Source organism: Diuraphis noxia, unplaced genomic scaffold (assembly GCF_037042655.1).
Source record: "Diuraphis noxia isolate RWA-SAM2 unplaced genomic scaffold, SU_Dnox_SAM2 contig0004, whole genome shotgun sequence".
In the NCBI taxonomy this organism is placed as follows: Eukaryota; Metazoa; Arthropoda; class Insecta; order Hemiptera; family Aphididae; genus Diuraphis; species Diuraphis noxia.
The window spans coordinates 52690875-52710601 of NW_028301714.1; the positions used below are offsets into that span (position 1 = coordinate 52690875).

Here is a 19727-nt window from a genome sequence, read left to right on the forward strand (position 1 = left end):
CACTAATTAGTATCAATTTTCTATAACCTTTTACGTTTTTTAAATTGTTATAACAATTAGTTATTCGGGATAGTTTTATTATTTTATTTATGAATGATTTTGTCCTCACCTTAATATCTATTGAGATAGTTTATGGATTTTGTAAATCTGAATATGATCGTCACTATCAGGTACTTTTATCTGCCTATCAAGTCCTGCCGTCCAAATATACTGCATTCACTGATTGAGGTTGGTTGTTGTGGTCACAGTGAAGCTGTTGGACCCTAAATTGGGTCCCCTGAAACCCAGCCCCAGGCGAGGCTATCCCTCACAGCTGACCTGTTGGACTTGTATTACCAAGTCCCCTGTTAACCACAACAGGCGACACATTATATTATTACAAGTTACATAATATTTGTTTCGAATCTGCGTACAGATTGTTTTTAGTGTAGTTTTGCATGTCAAATGCGATTTTTGGGATGATCCAAAATGGTTGCGGTAATAAATGACTCAACAAATCATAATGGCTTTGCACACTACTTTGGGCGCTGATTAACACTTCTGTGATTGTTGAAAAATAAATTCAAATCTTGTGATGTGTTCTAGGTTGGGTGATTGATAAAGGAGACATTTTTTTACAGTTAGAAGTATAATTTGTTTTTATTGATATAATTTTATACACAATTTTTAAAATTTTATAAATAAATACTATCATTAATGATACTAAACTATTTAGAGTAAATTATTTATATTTAAATAATTAAAAATAAATTTACATTTGATTCCCTTCAAATATTTTATTGTGGTAACTCATGGGTCTTTGTTATCGCCTGTTTTTATTTCTTTGTTTATCAATGGATCATTCCACGATTGAGTATCAGCGGTTCCAAATATAACATAAAATAAGTTTCCAATGAAGAAGACACCAGCTGAGCATAAAAACACTATGCCCCATTGGTCTTTGTTACGCTAAAACAAAAAATACCTTTACATTTTATAGTTATTTACAAATACATATATATATATATATAAATCTTACACTGTCCGTTACAACGAAGCCTACTAATAATGGTCCCAATATCGATGTAAGATTCGCTATACTATTGGTAATTCCTAATAATGTGCCTGCAAAATTTGGTGCCAAATCTAAATGATTGGTCAAAAAACCTGTGAAAACACCACTGTTTAAACCAAGAGCTGCAGTCAACAAGACTAATGCTCCAGTAGTTGATGTGTCAAATACATAGAGTGAAACTAATGCTAAAGCTCCACCCCAATGAGCTAAGCTATTCCAAATTTTCCTTTGGTTTGTATTCGTCATCAAACCATGTGTTCTAATGTAATCGCTGACCCAGGAAAATACTATAATCAGGATCCACATGATTAAGTATGGCATAGCAGATAAAAATCCATTCTAAATAATAATATATAGTTAATTAACTTGAACGTAGTAATAATTCTGTAAATATCTTACTGATTTAATGTCAAATTGTAATATATAATTTATGTAGGTTGGCATGTTTGTTAATAAAATCCAAAAGCCCAAGTTCTGTGTTAAATGCACAATTATAAGTGTCCACATAGGAATTGACTTAAATATCTTACTCCAAGGAGTTGGTAAAGGCTACAAAAGTACCATATTATAATATTTAATTGTATAATTATTAGAATTTTATTAATTTACCTTATTGGATGTTGTATTACTTAATGAGTTAATAATGAATTTTTTTTCTGCCTCACTTATAGTTTGATGTTCTGATGGGCTGTTAGCTCCCATTAAAGACCAAACAAGTACCCATAATAATGTCAAAGCACCACCAACGTAAAATATAGCTGGCCAACCTCCTGAACTACTAGCTAATAGACCTGCGGTAGGAAGCATAACCAATGATCCAAATTGTGTGCCGCTAAACACAAATGAAATCAAACGTCCTTTTTCTGATGTAGGTGCCCATTTTGATAATAAAACATTAACTGCTGGAAATATGAAACCCTGTAACGAAATATGTCTGTTTTTTAATGTAGAAGATATTAAGTTCTATACTTATAAGCTATATAGCAGATATAAAACACAATTTAAATTTATATAAGTAATTCAATTTAAAGTTAAGCTATGACTACTGGTTGTATTAGTATCTGTAATATGTTCTTTAATAGCTTGAAAAAAGTTGATAAAAAGAATTTGAGACATGATTTTTATGCCAAAGGTTACTTATTCAAAATTTTCCCATTTGGTAATTAAGAAATAAATAAAATAGATTATTAAAATATCTACTACTAGCATATTATTTTATTTTACCTTTTCTACCTACCTTTAAGTAGTATCACTGAACTTATAATATACCCTCTTCATTCAATATAGTAAATATTATAAATCTCAACCATTTTATTCATTATATAAATGTTAATATTTATTAGAAATTTTGTTTATAAAAGAAAACCCTATTATACCATTAAATTTTAAAACTATGTAGCTTAAAAGTACTATAAATAAACATAAATGTATGAAAACTTTTTTAAATTTCCACTCATTGTTTCAACTTACTTGTGCCATTCCTTGAACCATTCTGTTTGCACACATAACTAATACACCACCGTGTATCGCTGATGCTGGAGTGAATATTGTCAAGACGCCACTGACTCCTAATGCACCAGTCAAGAAATATTTGCCTCCATACTTCTGTGCCATTTGCCCAGCGTATACTTGAGTTATTAGATATCCCCAAAAAAATGAGCTTAATACTGTGCTTTTAGATGATTCATTCCAGGGCAACTCCTGAACAGTTATTTTATATTAATATAAGTTTTATGCCATTACCTAAAGAACTAGTTGCTTGTGTATTATGATATATTATCATACTCACTATAAAATGTGTGTTGGCGCTTGATTTGTCAGTCATGGCTACAATGGCAACTGACAGATTAACTCTCAACCCATATGAGATAACCATGCCAAAAAAGAGTATTAATGTTTGTTTGTGTCGTTCGCCCCATGTAAATTTTTCTATAATGTATTTTAATGTTAAATACTTAAAGGTAAGACATTTTAAACTTAACATATTATATGACCAATAGTTATGCTAGGTTTGTGTTTTTTGGAAACTGAAAGTTGCCCAACATTTATTACTTATAAGTTATAACGGATCTATAATACCTAGGTATCTGTATGACACGCATTACTAATATTTTCTCATTAGTGTGGATATTATGTTAATGTTTATTTTTTTTCCTCTAGTAAGCAGACAAGGTCTGTGTTAATTTCAAGCTAATTGTAAAATAGTATAATAATGTATTATTATTGCAATTTTTGCTTATATTTATCTAAATTAAAATGTCTAAAATACATAATATTATTTGCCTTATAATAACAGTAATGCTGGTTAATTGTAATTCATACTTATGAATTAATTGTTTTAAGTCTATCTATTTCAGTAATGGTAGACTAATACATTTAGACTAGGTACTTATTATTTATACTGATAATTACTTTGCATACCTATATTTTTGGTGAAAAAATTGTTTCAGATACTATTAATTTTTGTTGTAATTATTATAATACAATAGGTACTGAACTACACTGCAGCTTTTTTTTATCTTAATTAAATATAGGGTAGTCAACAGACAGATATTTATTATAAATTCAAGAAAATTAATCTAATACCTTATCAATATTATTCAAATACTGAGGTAGGTATATCATTTAATGAGGAAAATGCAATGTTAAGCAAACAGAATTGTATGTTAATGGAAAACAGGTAAGTGATATAATTGTATCTATCTTAAATAATATACTATGATGTGTTTTATTGTTTTTTAACAACTATATACAAAGATGAATTGCAGATGTTTTTCAACCAACAGTTGATCAGAGCCCACATACCCTAGCTTTTTAGTGAAAATAAATAAATATTTTCTTTATTAAATGTACCTACTTGTATACCAACAATTATTATTCTGTTGCACATTTGGTCTTGAATATTAAAGCAAGCAACGAATTTAGTCGTGAATTAATTTAAAATGTAATCATATTTAAATACAGCAGTGCAATCATTCATAAGTCTAACTAATTAATTAATATAATTTTTTCAAAAATTAGTGACATGTAAAGAAGTGTTAATTTAAAAAAAATGAAAATAACTGACCTAGTGGGCATTTTCGAGTAATATTAAGATAATAAATAAATCACATTTCTATATAATTTATTCAGGTCTTATTGCATGGTGTATTTCTCTATAACCTTTACGTATTTGTTAGTGGTTCTCAATATTATAAAAATTATTTTATTCTATATTAAACACCAGGTAATGTTTTTTAAAATTTTAATCCAAATTCATAATAAAATTATTTATTATCCGGCCATCCGCGGTTGTTGTTTGCGCATCACTTTTGTTGATTTTGACGTATTTGTAAGACAGTAGCGCATCGATTGATTTTTGGGTTGTATATCGTTTGCGCATTAAACGTTTAAAAGGTCCTTCATCGTTTGCGCATCAATATTATTTAAAAATAGAAATAAAAAAAGGTGTACCTAGCGTTGTACCTAAACCCAATGCGCATGTTATTTTCTAACTTAACTCCTAAAATTTGCTAATCTCTAAATTTACTCACATAATAATATTAAATATTCAAATATTGCATAGGTATAATGTGATATTGCAATATGACAAGCATAATTGTAATTCTGTAGAATTACATTTCTCGAGTTTTTGATAAATTTTGTCAAAATTAGAACTTTAAATGTTTATGTATGTTAATTATTTTAAAGTTAAAAAATCATAAATTATTCATAATCTATATAATATTAGACATCATGTAATACCATTTGTATACCCTTTTATTGTTCAGAATATTGATATTAATTGTCTGTAATTATTTTCCTTTTTAGTAAATTATTCACTTCTTGACTATTCAATGTTGCATCTTTCTCGTGCTGTCATTTTTTAGCTTCTTGAGTTTTTGAATTCCAAAATCGTGTATTCAAACAAAAATGTTAGAGTGTATCCTATCAGAGTGTATATCAATTTCGCCGAAACTACCTTTTTACCTGTAAAAAATCTATTGATTGCGCCGCGTATCGACTCCGCCGAACTCTTTTACATAATATTGATTCCGCCGGACATCGACTATCAATCCGCTGAATATTTGTAAATTACAAATTTACACTCATAACAAAATAAGTTAAAGTAGAATTTATGAAATATATGATCAAATATGTCCAATGGATTCTCTTGTATATAAAACTGGCTTTAAACACTATTTTTTTCCATTCCTATATATTTTACGAATGTAGGAAAAAACAGCGGTTAAGTCGTGAATGTCGCTCTGCTGTACCTACAGTATAGGTTACAACTTTACAAGTGGATTACTGTAATGGATGGAATTAAATTTGAATCCAATGATATTATATAATTATTTTTTTTTAATTGTTATACATTTTGTCTCCATTTTTATATATATAGATTTTTATTTTTATCTGCTAGAGGGCGCCACCGGTGTAACTCAGTTTTTGTCTCTAAATCTCTAACTCACAAGAGTTAGGTCCATAATTTATGCTATAAACCCGCTCCCCGACATTCTCTATCATTTATAAAAAATTTGAGTCAAATCGGCCCAGTCGTTCTCAACTGATGCAATTTCGAATTTTTTGTCTCCATTTATATATATATATATATATATATATATATAGATTATTGATAAAGATTGACAAACTTGTAAGGAATCTTTAATTAAATTTTTAAATCATCGATTTAAAAAGAAAATATTTATGTATTTTGTTAAAATTCAAACTTTGAATGCTTATAAAAATAAATTGTGTCTATGAATTTATTTTATTTTTCAACTGCTATTTTAACAATACGTTAGGAGCCTTGAATTAAATTTTCAAGCTTTTCTACCCAACAAATAAATTGTTATCAATATTAATTTAAAAAAAACTAATAATGATCGAAAATTGCATATGCCTATAAATATAGTTCAACTTAAGTCTAAGTAGATAGAATTCTATCCAAGTATATTAATTTACTTATAAAAATATTTGGTGAAAATTGCATGTATCTATGGTCATTTGTTTTAAAGTTACATCAAAAACCAAATCGAAAATTGATTGTGCGTAAAATTTCCCGTTTTTCCCTTAATTTTTAGTTTGTTTATCCCGATTAGTTAAAAAAATATTTATAATTTTTTTCTTTTGACCTCCTACTAAGTATCAACTAGATTCACTTTCTGATCGAACGATGTGCTGATTGCTGAAGTCGAAAATCGAAGCACTTTTACTGCCCCAAAACGTGATGACAGACATAAAAAAAAACTCATCATATGGTAAAATCAATACATACCTCGCTCCCCTCAGAATCTAAAATTCCAGGGAAAAAAGTCAAATTACAATAATTAAATAACTAACAATTAAAAATTAAAATATTACCTATATTTATACGAGGGCTATTCAGAAAGTAAGGATCGTTTTGGAATTAAAAAAACACCAAGTAGGTACAACTGGTACAAGATAACAATTTTATTATATACATCTGAAAGAGCACATTCGATACTATACTTTTCTACATAATCACCAAACAAATTAATAAGGCACTTATCGTAGCGGTGAACAAGCTTTGAAATTCCGTCGTAGAAATCTGCCGCCTACAATTTCAGCCATTTTGTGATGCGCACCCGGAGCTCCTCATCGTCGTCAAAGCGCTGTGTTCCTAGCCAGGTATCCTTGGAAACGAGTGAAAATCGCTTGGTGCTAAATCGGGACTATAGGGTGGACGATGGAAAACTTCCCATTTTAATGAATCAAGGAATTTTGGAGTGCGTTTTTCCGTGTGAGGTCTGGCATTGTCATGGAGAAGCAACATTTTAAACGACAACTTTCCTCGGCGCTTGTTTTGAATTGCCCTCCTAAGGGTTTGACAGTACCGTTTAGAGTTTATTGTTGCACCACGTTCGAGAAAATCGATAAGTAACACACCTTGCTTATCCCAAAACATCTTCCTTGCTGACAAGGTTTGCAAGCATTTTCTTGGTTTTTTGATTCATTCAAATGGGAAGTTTTCCCTCATCCGCCCTACAGTCCCGATCTAGCACCAAGCGATTTTCACTTGTTTCCAAGGATGAAAACCTGGCTAGGAACACAGCGTTTTGACGACGATGAGGAGCTCCGGGTGGCATATTAACATAACGTACATGATTTCGGCACCAGCTTAATTCTCATTGGTCAGTTTAAATCGACTTGTTTTCCCGCGCTAATAATTAACTGTTATCACAGTTTTATATTATATTGTGTTATCAAATAATATATTAAATATTCAATATAAATTGTTGTTTGCTAATTTGTTATAGGTTTTTGACTTTTTATAATTATTAATTTAATTAGAATTAGAAATTGCACTAATTGGTATATTCATTTAAAATGATTAATTTAGTTAGTTAAGTGCGGTGGTAAAAGTAATAATTTATGTATATGTTTCTATTACACATATTTATCCTGATTTATGAATGTTAATTTACCTAATACAATATGGTTTTTAAATTAAAAAGTTATAGGTAAGTACTAGTTTATTTGTACTTAATTACATTATTAATGATATTTGTTACTATTAGCGTGAAAAAAGTGTAGGAAGATCAATGTTTTATAAATAAATAAGTTATTATGTAAGTAAAAATAATATTTGTTACAATGTAACATTTTATGTCTGGTTTGATTTTCTAATACTTAAAATTAATATTTAAAAACCATATAATTATATTAGTTAAATTAACACTCAACAATCCGTATAAATAGGTATAGTATTAGAAAATCAAACCAGACATAAAATGTTACATTGTAACAAATATTATTTTTACTTACATAATAAATTGTTTATTTATAAAACATTAATCTTCCTACACTTTTTTCACGCTAATAGTAACAAATATCAATAACAATGTAAGTAAGTACAAATAAACTAGTACGTACCTACAATTTTTTAACTTAAAAACCATATTATATTAGGTAAATTAACATTCAGCAATCAGGATAAATAGGTGTATTAGAAAATCAAATCAGACATATATTGTTACATTTACCACCATATTTAACTAACTTGCAGACAAAACGTTGACCTTCTCTTTTGGTATTTCTAACAACCCAACTTGTTTTTGTTTTTCGGAAAATTCTTCTATCCATTATTGGCAAGATTCAAAATCTTTTATGTTAGACCTGATTTCATATACCTCATTTTTGCAGGTTACTATCTCATTTATAAATGACGAAGGTAGTAGTTTATAGTTAATCATTTTAAATGAAAATAATAATTTTAATAAAATTCAAAAAGCTATGTCCTATGACAACAATATTGAATATATATTATACTATTTGATAACACATATAAAACTGTGATAACAGTTAATTATTAGCGCGGGAAAACAAGTCGATTTAAACCGACCAATGAGAATTAAGCTGGTGCCGAAATCATGTACGTTATGTTAATATGCCTCCGGGTGCGCATCACAGAATGGCTGAGATTACAGGCGGCAAATTTCAAAGCTTGTTCACCGCTACGATAAGTGCCTTAATTTGTTTGGTGATTATGTAGAAAAGTAGTATAGAATTTGCTCTTTTCAGATGTATATAATAAAATTGTTATCTTGTACCAGTTGTACCTACTTGGTGTTTTTTTTAATTTCAAAACGTTCCTTACTTTCTTCAATACAGGGTGTTTCTGAAATGACTGAAATGGTTGAGGTAACTAGTATAAACGTACTCAGTGTGATGACCCAATGAAGATTTTTTAAATTTTTTTTCAATCTTCAAAATCTGGGTTAATTCATCTTATTTTTAGAACATTATCTTAAATGTGAAAATTAACACTCAAGTTGAATTTTTTGCAATATTCTCATACGAATCGAGGTGTCACATCATGTTTACGCTTGTCGCGCGTTTATCACGCTCGAATCGCAGACTAAAAAAAAAGTAATGTGACATGTCGATTCGTATGAGAAAACTACATGGTAAACATTTGTGATAGTTATTTATTGTAATTTAACATACATAATTAATTAGTGCATTATTTTACATTGTTAACTAATAAAAATGATAAAATAATAACAAAACTAGTGTTGACAAAGTTGTAAATGATCGAATTTAACTAATTTAAGTTAGATGTGTGTTAAAGATGTATAGGTAATAAAATATGGTAACTTGTACCTGCAATAAGTTAGAGATAAATTAAATTAACTATTTGTGTTCCTATTTATACTGAAATTCCAGTTTTTGGATATCGCAGTAGGCACTGCATAATTATTTTGACTCTATTCTCTATTCTGACTTATATAAGATAAACACATTTCATTTTGTACTCATGGTAAATGACAATAATTAACTATCACCAATGTTTACCTCTGTTTGGAAATCAAAGAAGGAAACAAAAGCTTACCAGAATTATTTTTAACCAGAGGTTAAAGTGGGGAAAAATTCCAGAGGGGACTGATGTCTCCATAAAGTTTTAAGCGTTCCATATATAATTTTAGGTATAATGTCTAATGTATAAAATCCTAATTTGTTAAAGGGGACGATTTTTAACCGCCGTCAGAGGTAAGGGGACTGAGTCCTCCTGCGTCCCCCTCCACTTTAACCCCTGTTTTTAACTGAAATAGCACACGCAATACGTTTTTATTGAACTATATAATTATACTTTTATTACCTACTCGAAAATTGACATTATAATATTAATGAAAAATATTTTGACTTTGTACTTTAACGTGATGTTGTATTACTTGTATAATAAATAATGACCTAACCTTATAATTTATTAATATAATTATATCAACAATTTTATTTTTATATATGAATACAGACAATACGGTATGACCAACTGTGTTAAAATTTTTAAATTAATTAACATATAACCTGTGTATTATAACTTTATATAATCTATATAGGTATATGTATACAATATGACCAATGTTTAAAAATTTTGAATAATACTTTAAATTTTATTTTTTTATACCTATACCTAAGTATTTAATTATAGTTATTTTTTATATATTTGACCAATAATGTGTAAACATTTTTTAAATAATACCTAATTTAATACTTTAATCTTAATTGTTTATTTAATTATTGTAATTTGGCCTTTTTTTATGTGGATTATTTTTCCCTGGATTTTTTTCTGACTACCATATTTTTCTATTTAATTATATTATTATTTACAACAATTATTGATAATCTTTTAAATTACATGAAATTAACTGTAGTTATATTATTTTAAATATTAAGTTGTTATGTTATATAAATCTATTTAAAAATATGAGGTATTTGAGTTGTATTACTTTAATGAATATTGTTCTTTTTAGACGACAATGTTTGAATTGTTTTTTTCGGTTATTTTTTAAAAAACAGTCGGCGAAATCAATATTAAAAAATATCCGGTGGAATCGATAGTCAATTGAATCAATATAAACAATTATTTGGCGGAATTTATATTAAAACGGTGGAGTCGATAAAACCCCTGCTATAAGATATTACCTTTATTTTTTTTTTTCAGTAAAAATGTCTATGTATAGGAGAGTATGGGCGATTATATATATACATAAGTAGATACAATATATACATAACTAAATACACTAATATATCATTTTTTCAATCCAGCATTAATATTTTAAATAAACTTATTACTGTATTAAAGATTTTAATATAAGCGTAGTATACAAATTATTTTGGTAAATTACCCGTGGTTTAATTATAGGTAGATCTCATTTGGGGGTAACGGATATTGATGGAAAAGTGAAAGATACACCTTTGGTGTAAACGGGTATTGGTAGAAAAAGAAAAGGTCTACTTTTGGTGGAAACGTGTTACGTCCGAGAGTATAATATCTTTGATTTTCAGGTAAAAAGGTTATTTATGCAGAAGTGTCCAAAAGAAAGTAACATCTGAGTACGTCCCAAAAAAAGCTCATTTTTGACATAGCCTTAGTGCGTCTCAGTTCATTTAGTTACGCAGAGTGAACTACATGGCTTTTGTGATTCTTATTCATGATAATATATATTTTGTTTTAGCTTTCACCCTTGAATTTGGGCGAACGTACTAATTATTTGTAATGCATTTTTATTTATTTAAGAAAAATGTTATTTATTTATTTTTAGTTTATACAATAATATCTAATTAGTATAATATTCTTTTTAACGAATTACGAATATAGTTGTAGATTATTTGTAGAATAATTTTTTGATTTTTTTATCTTAAATAAGCACCTATATCTGTGGACCAAGGACGCACACTGGCTATTCATTACAATTTGTCGATAAGAATGCGAACGCATTCAGGCTATAAAAAAGGTAAAAATTAAAAACGAGACGCACTCGGGATATCCCTATAGTTTACATATTTTGTTCAACGAGAGGGGAATGTAAGGAGGGGATCACCCATGACCTTTTTTAAATTATAAAGATTTGATAACCATCATATAAACAATACGTTTGACACAGAAATACAGAATAGGTTAAAACCTATTCTATATAATACTTATCAAATAGCGCGTGTTGAGAAATCGGCCTTAGCCATTTTCTTCCAATAAATAATAAAATAATTAGTATAAAAAATTATTTGTGCATAGCAAAAAAAAAAAATAATAATAAATTGATTATAAATTATTATTATTTTTTACAATTATAAGACATTTCACCATTTCAGCAACAAATGAACTACTCGTTTAAGTAAAAGAAAAAATAGACATAATATGAATATTATTATATTTTTTGTAATTACTATAGGACTAGCCTTTTTCGATAGCTGATTTAGACAGCCGATATACCTACCAGAATGTATAGGTAATCATCAACCGATAAGTGCAAAATGTGATCATAGCCTCACTCTATCTATCCTTATTATAATACGGAACGTAAATTATGTAATACTAAAACACTGGCTAAAATATTGGAGGCATGGAACCGCACGAAAAATCAGCTATAGGTATACTCCATGACAAAATCATTTGACCATCGCAACTAAAGTGTGGACGATGGTTCTTTTATTATCACAGTTGAATCAAAGCTATGAATTAATTAAAGATATATAACTAATCATATTTTAATGTTAATATTATAAACAATTACCTAAGTTTTCGAGGTTTTAATTATTAAAAAAAATAATAAATTAATATACCTATATAATATATTTTTTTTATTGTTTGAGGCATTAACTGCATGGTTGGCCGGTGTTTACTATATAATATTATAATCTATGAAATTTAAGAAGTACATGTATCATATTATTATTTTTGTTGGACACTAAATTCCGTTTGCATTAGATTAGTTATAATTAGTTAGTAATAATAATAGTTATAACATTATAATAATACCATTAGGTAAGGTATTTATATTTTTTTATTGCAATATATTATTATTTTATATGTGATGTATCCCACTCATATCCCAGGCATACTGTCATTTTGCATTCGTTTTGTATTACCACGGAGTCGCATCAGAACTATAGGGTAAGAAGTTTAGAATTAAAATCTTCATGATAATATAGGCTTAACTATTTTTAATTGTTTTACAAACTGAAGTATTCTGGGGTTTGATATTTATCTGTCTTGATAAACAAAAATTTAATAGTTTCCCTATAATATCAATAAACTTTGAACAATTGGTTTCAATATTTTAAAATCTGTGAGAGTGTGGAACCATACGGAGCAATAAATTGTGTTAACTTATGGCTCCTCCATAATCATTTTGATTTTTACACGCCTTATTTCGAATTGTAATTTGTTTTTGCAAAATATAATATAGATATTATAGGTACCTACCTACCAAAGTAATTATTTTAATATGTTGATAATGTCCAAAGTAGAGAGTTACAAATTTTGATATAATATGATACTTAAAAACAATTAGAAATGAATTACAAAGTTCTGACATTATAGTTAGGACTGTTTGGAGCCGATCAGAAAAATCTTGTTGCCGACTTCACGCACATAATATAAGTAGTTCCTCTAAATTCTAATCAATTCAGCATAATGCGTTTGGGCGAGTGATTTTAAAACATTATAATGCGTTTGGGCGACCATTTTTTTATTATTTATTTTGAATACCCTGGGATGCTGTATTTTATCAATCCATTTTCCCTCTTATTTTGACAGACTTGGGACTGTCCGCGAATTCCACGGGTATGATTAAAAATGGATTGTTTATTTATGTGTGTGCGAGTGTAATTAAAAATTGAAATGATTTAGATTTTTTTTAAATAAAGTTAAAATATAATTAAAATTGAAAAAATATATTTGTTTTTTGTTTTATCTTATAAACATTACAATTTTATCTTTTATATTGTGTCACACCGTCCGCACTGCACGTCAATCATTTGTTTAATAATATCGAATCCTCATCAGTACTACGTTGAACCTTCGCTCACTAATTATGTCCAATCTAAAGATAAATGATAAACAAAATACGAAAAATGATAATCCCGATCACAAAATTCAGGAATAAAAAAAATTATATTGTCTCGCCCAAACACATTATAAGAAACTCGGTTAACTCGCACAAACACATTACTTTTATTATACGGGTAAAAAGGCAATTCGCTCAAACGCAAACCGCCCATAATTGTATAGTAGATAATTGTTTTAAGAGATTTGTTAGGAGTTATAGGCATACTTAGTACCTACAACTTACAAGTTCTACGCAGTACGCAAGTACTACAATCCAAAACGACACTATGTTAAAACCGATTTAATTTCAAACCATTTTAACGCCATCATATTAACGTAGTTAAGTAGTTAGTTATTGAGTCAATTCAAAATATGAGAACGGGTTAAGCATTTTTAGAATTATGGCTCAAATCCGTACCGTTTTATGAAAAAATAACATATTGGACGTTTTTCATCCAGCCCATCCTAGTTAGTTAAATTACGGCTATTTAAAATTATTTAAAAATACAATTTTTTATGTGTCAAAACAAAAAGAACTCAACCATATAATTTAATATATTTTTATTTGGAGATCATTACTAAAATTAGGTAGGTAATGACATTGTTCCAAACTAAATAATGCACACAATAGAATTTTAAATATGTACTATCATTGGAAATTATGTTTAATACTTTAAATTTTAATATAATTAATTACTTTATAGTAATAGAATAAAATGTGTTATGTTTTTAGTAGCGCCACCGAGTATACATATATACCTATAGGTATCGTACTATCATAGGCGCACATATGGGGGTGCTTAGCACTCCCAGGTTTAAAATTAGCACTGCATAAACTATTTGAAATATTTATTACATAGTCATATCTTTTGAAATATTATTATATAAATCTGTTTATGTATATCAGGATATTTTGAAAATATCAACAGTTAGTTTATCAGCAGAAATGATGGTTTTAATGAATAGTCTACCAGCCAGCTTTATATATGAAGGCATGAAAAATCAATGTTATAAAAGTTCGTTTCCAAATGTCTGTAAGCTATTGGGAATAACAATTCCAATTTCTTCGTCAACGTGTGAACGCTCCTTCTCAGCTATGCGTAGATTGAAAAACTGGTTACGCACCAATATGGGCCAAGAAAGATAGAAAGATTTACCAAGCTATCTACGCTTAGCATTGAGAGTGATCTTACCAATAAAATAGAGGGGGAAATTATATTGCAAACATTTGCAATATCAAACAGAAAATTAAATCTTGTCTAACATTAATAATTAATGATTACATGTTATTATAACTTGTAATATAATTACAAAATATTTATTTTTATTTTTAATAAAATTTATAATTATTGCAATGCAATTATTATAGTATTAGGGTGGTGTAGTGGGGGGCTTCGCTCCCCACGGGTCTGTGTACTATAAATTATTTCAGCACCCCCTAAATTCACACCCTATGTGCGCCTATGCGTACTATAGGTATATACCTACCAATTATTGTGAGTTTTTTCGTTAGTTAGAGTATAATGGTTTATTTATTATTATACTATAAGCCGTGAGTTGTATTTATAGGTATGACTATATCACTAACTTAATCTATTGATTTTCAAGAATATATTAAATCATCATATCGGTGATAGTAACACTAGTAACTAATGTTGGTTTATCCTTCCCATTTTTTACATTACTTTTTATTTATGCAATTTTCAAATCTGTTATATGTGGGGTACGATAATTTTCTGTATTAAAAAGATTAAAAAAATATCTAAGATCTGCTTTGGTTGATGAAAAAATGTCATCACTATCCAATATCCATATAAGACGATATTTTACAACAAATCGATTGGTCGAACATAGTACATAAATCTGCAGTTTTTAAATCAAGGAAAAAAATTATTAAATTTGAATAAATATGTATTTTATTTTAATATTTTAGATTCAGAGCGGAGCGATGAATGTATTGATTTTACCATGATGTGTGTTTTTATTTATTTATTTTTTTTTTTGTGTGTGTCTGTCATAACGTTTTGGGGTAGTAAAAGTGCTTTGATTTTTGACTTCAGTACCTCGTTCGACCAGAAAATGAATCTAATTGGTACTTTGGGGGATCAAAAGTCAAAAATTCTAAATACTTCTCCAAATAATCGAGAAAAACAATAACTAAAAGTTAAGGGAATAACGGGAAATTTTACGAACAATCAGTTTTCGACAAAATCGATTTTGGTTTTTGATGTAACATTAAAACAAATCGCAATAGACATTTTCTCCAAATGTTTATATAAGTATATTCTATCCACCATGCAATTTTCAAAAATGTTCGACTTAAGTTGAACTATTCATAGATATTTGCAATTTTCGATCATTATTAGTTATTTTTAAACTAATATCGATAAAAATTTATTTGTTTGGTAGAAAAACTTGAAAATTTAATACAAGGCTTTTAACATATTGTTAAGATTTCAGTTGAAAAATAAAATAAATCTATGATCACAATTTTTTTTTATAAGCATTCAAAATTTGAATTTTGACAAAATACGTAAAAATCACAAAAATTCGAAAATTATTTTAAGCTAGAAATGCATAAAAAATGTTCTTTTTAAATCTAAAATTTGAAAATTTAATACAAGACTCCTTAAAAGTTTGTCAATCTTTATAACAAATGAAATAAAGACCAGAAATTCAAATTTAAATTTTTATGAGAGTTTGAAATTTAAATTTTTACAACATTGGATTTCACTGGATTTCATATTTAGCGATTTTCTTAATTTGATGTAACTCTAAAATAAATGACGGCAGATACTTGACATTTTCACTGAATGTTTATATAGGCATTTTATATATTTTATAAAATTTTCAAAATATTTTGATTTTTTTTGAGCTGTTTACTGACATTTTAATTTTTCAACTTTTTTAGTTTTTTTTTTCTATAAATTTCGATAAAAATTTATTTGTTGGGTAGAAAAGCTTGAAAATTAATACAAGGCTCCTAACATATTTTTACAATAGCAGTTGAAAAATAAAAGAAATACAAAGTCACAATTTTTTTTATAAGCATTCGAAGTTTAAATTTTGACAACATATTATGTAAAAATCATGATAATTTGTAAATTATTTTATGCTAGAAATTCATAAAAAAATTTTTTTTTAAATCTAAGATATGAAAATTTTTAATAATCTATAATATATCCTAGACAGATAAACCGTTTCCGCTCAGAATCGTTTTTCGTATACAATGATATTATAATATCATTGGATTCAAATTTAATCCCATCCATTACAGTAACCCACTTGTAACCTACTGTACAGCAGAGCAACATCCACAAATTACCCGCTTTTTAATTATAATTCTCAATAAATTATATCATGAATATTCATTTACAAATATTAATTAAATAATGTGTTTCAAGAAAAAATGTCAAGTATAAAATATTCACATATTAGTAGTCAATGTATTGTATACACTTTAATATTTTAAAACTAACGGAGAAACGTATTAAAATATATTTTTTCTGTATTTGTGATGATAGCAATAAAAAAATAGGTGAAAGACATACTATATATTGGTTTCAATGTATAAGGGCGGTAATTTGGCTTAATGCGGCATTGCAGGCTGTCATAATATGAGATTTTAACCGCGTGTAGCGTGGTCGTGATAATATATTAAGATCTTATATTCTTATGATAATCTACTCTTATACCAAATATTTTTAATTTTTTCAAATAATTATTATTTTAATTTTTTTTTGTTTTTTAATGTAATTACTTAGTATTATTTAGTTAACAATTGTTTGTAATTGCTTCGTTGATACCTGTTTTGTATTTTAATTTAATTCGTAATTATGAAAGTTATCCTTTAGGTATAAGTTATAACACTTATAACTTATGATCTGTCAAAATGTTACAATTTTACCATCATATTATTGAATTAGATCAAGAGTCGACAATCCCAGCCGATGATTAAAACGTTGTTTGTAGATACGTCCTTCTTAAATTAATATGCCTAACATTTATAAACTCAAATAAACTAAATCTGATATAAGTATATCACTGCACAGTATACATTTTCATTTAAAATAAATAAGACAGGTATGCTTATCCTTTATACGCCCATGAAAAATGTATGATTATGTTTTGGTCCTTGACATCAAAAAGGTTGCCGACCCCTAAATTGATGTAATAAATGTTATATATAACATCTACTTATAAATTTTTATATATGGCGTAGTTATATAAATATAAGCATATCAATGTATCATAGAAGGTATAGTGAGTATATCTACCTGCAAGGCGCAGTACCTATATATACGTAGACTCGTAGTTATAGCTTTTACCTACCTAAATCGTAAGTTAATAATTAGGTACTAATAAATAATAAAAAAATAACAACTAATAAATACATTTATCGTTTCGCTCAGAATCTAATAATAATAAAATAAGTGAGGTCACCTACCTAAGTTATTACGTTTAATGCTTATAATACAATATAGATATACTGCACACATAACTTAGTTGACAACACAAGCATACATTATGCATATATGTATATTTATAATGTATATAATATACTCTTAAGCCTTAGTTTACTGAATATTGGCTTTACGTATAAAATTATTACGAATGAAAATGTGTCTATAATAGTTTAATATTTATAGACTATTGACAACAGAGTTGTGTAATGACTAAATTGAGGAAAAAAAATAAAGACATATTTATTTTATATTTCCTTATTGTTTCTTCATGGGTATGTAATATTTCAGATTTTGAGTGGATATAAGACTATCGCTATTAGATTTTACAATGATGTACTTATTTTAGATATTGAACAGAACGATGTTCGTATTGATATTTCAATGATATAATGTTTATTATCATCGTTTAGAGCTGTAAAAATGCCTCGAATTTCAATTTTGAGAGTGGTTTCTGCAGATAACATATTCCGTCTCGTTATTAATTTAAGGGGAGGGAGTTAAAAGTAAAAAATTCCTAGTACATGGTGATTTTCAAAATAGTTAGAAATAAGGAAAACAAAATAAGGAAACTGAAATTATTACTCAAAATCAGTTTCATAACATTTTGTAAATTACCGTATATATTTAAATTTTTCAACTAATGTTTGTAAATATAAAAATTTTTAAACGTGATACAGTTTTTGAGTTATACACAAATAAACATTTGACATTTGACATTTTACTTTTTTTTTTTTTGATAAATATCGACAAAAACATATTTGGTAGGTCAAAATGCTTGAAAATTTAATACAAGGCTCTTCGTGAGTTGTATGCTGGAACGAAATTCCATATTTAAACGAGTAATACATTTAAGAATAACATGAATAATTAATAATATGATTATTATAAGTCTTTTATATAAGTACACAATTACATTTACATAATATTTATATTATTAATATTTAATTTCATGCTATTGTCTATTAAAAGTTTATACCGTGTCTCCACTCAGTATCATTTTTCGTATGTAATTATTTATCATTGAATTTAAATTTAATTATCTACAGTGACCTATTTTCAATATATTTTCAAAAGTCTATAATATTTGTAAATCTCAAGTAAACAACCAAAGGGAATAACAAAAAAAAAAATTCTCAAATTTATAATTTACCTCCAATTTGTCATAGGTAAAACTAAATTTTGTCATCTCTGCTGCAGTGACCTACTCAATGACGAGTTACACACGACTACCGTATAGCAGAGCGGTTACCTACTTTCCCCTTTTTGGTTTTGTTTTCACATTATAATATGCTAAATTGAATTGCTTTTTGACAGGAGACTATAAATTCATTAAATATTGCAATTTTATAAAATAGATAACATGTTTCATGATAAATTATTAGATTTCTATAATTTTGATATTTTATGATATTTTAGTTTGAAAATATTTTACAAAATACCTACCTAAATTGTTGTTTTTATAGTTATAATAATGATATTAAATTTATTTATGTAATAAGCCTGTTTTGTGACTAATAAGTTGCATTACCTGCCTAATGCGTATTTCATCACTTTTGCATAACAAAATATATTTAATTATTATAAATTTATAGTTTTACCCTTATAATCCTCTTCTTTTTTTTCGTTCTCCATGATAGTATCACTATGAATTATATTTTCTTAAGCACTTCAATAAAACAATAATTAATAAATCGATTTCGAAAAAAATACATTATATTTATGTTAACATTACGCCTATAAGACCAACTAGCAACCGTAAGCAAATACTAACTAACGAATTTCTTCGATAAGACGATAAACCTCTTATAAGTAATATAATAAACGTCGTCCGTTCGATTTCCACTTCCATATTATTGGACTTTCATTGCAACGT

At 27.5% G+C, this 19727-nt stretch overlaps 1 protein-coding gene across 1 annotated transcript; it reads right to left on the bottom strand.

Annotated features, from left to right (window-relative positions):
* Window positions 1-609: 609 nt before the first annotated feature.
* On the bottom strand, window positions 610-19630 carry LOC107171833 (putative inorganic phosphate cotransporter). Its single transcript, XM_089226223.1, has 7 exons — window positions 19453-19630; window positions 2844-2983; window positions 2525-2755; window positions 1664-1972; window positions 1454-1603; window positions 1019-1393; window positions 610-948 (listed from the first exon to the last, which is right to left on the bottom strand). The coding sequence occupies exons 1-7, from the start codon at window positions 19484-19486 to the stop codon at window positions 790-792; spliced, it is 1398 nt and encodes a 465-aa protein (XP_089082349.1). The 5' UTR covers window positions 19487-19630; the 3' UTR covers window positions 610-789.
* Window positions 19631-19727: the final 97 nt, after the last annotated feature.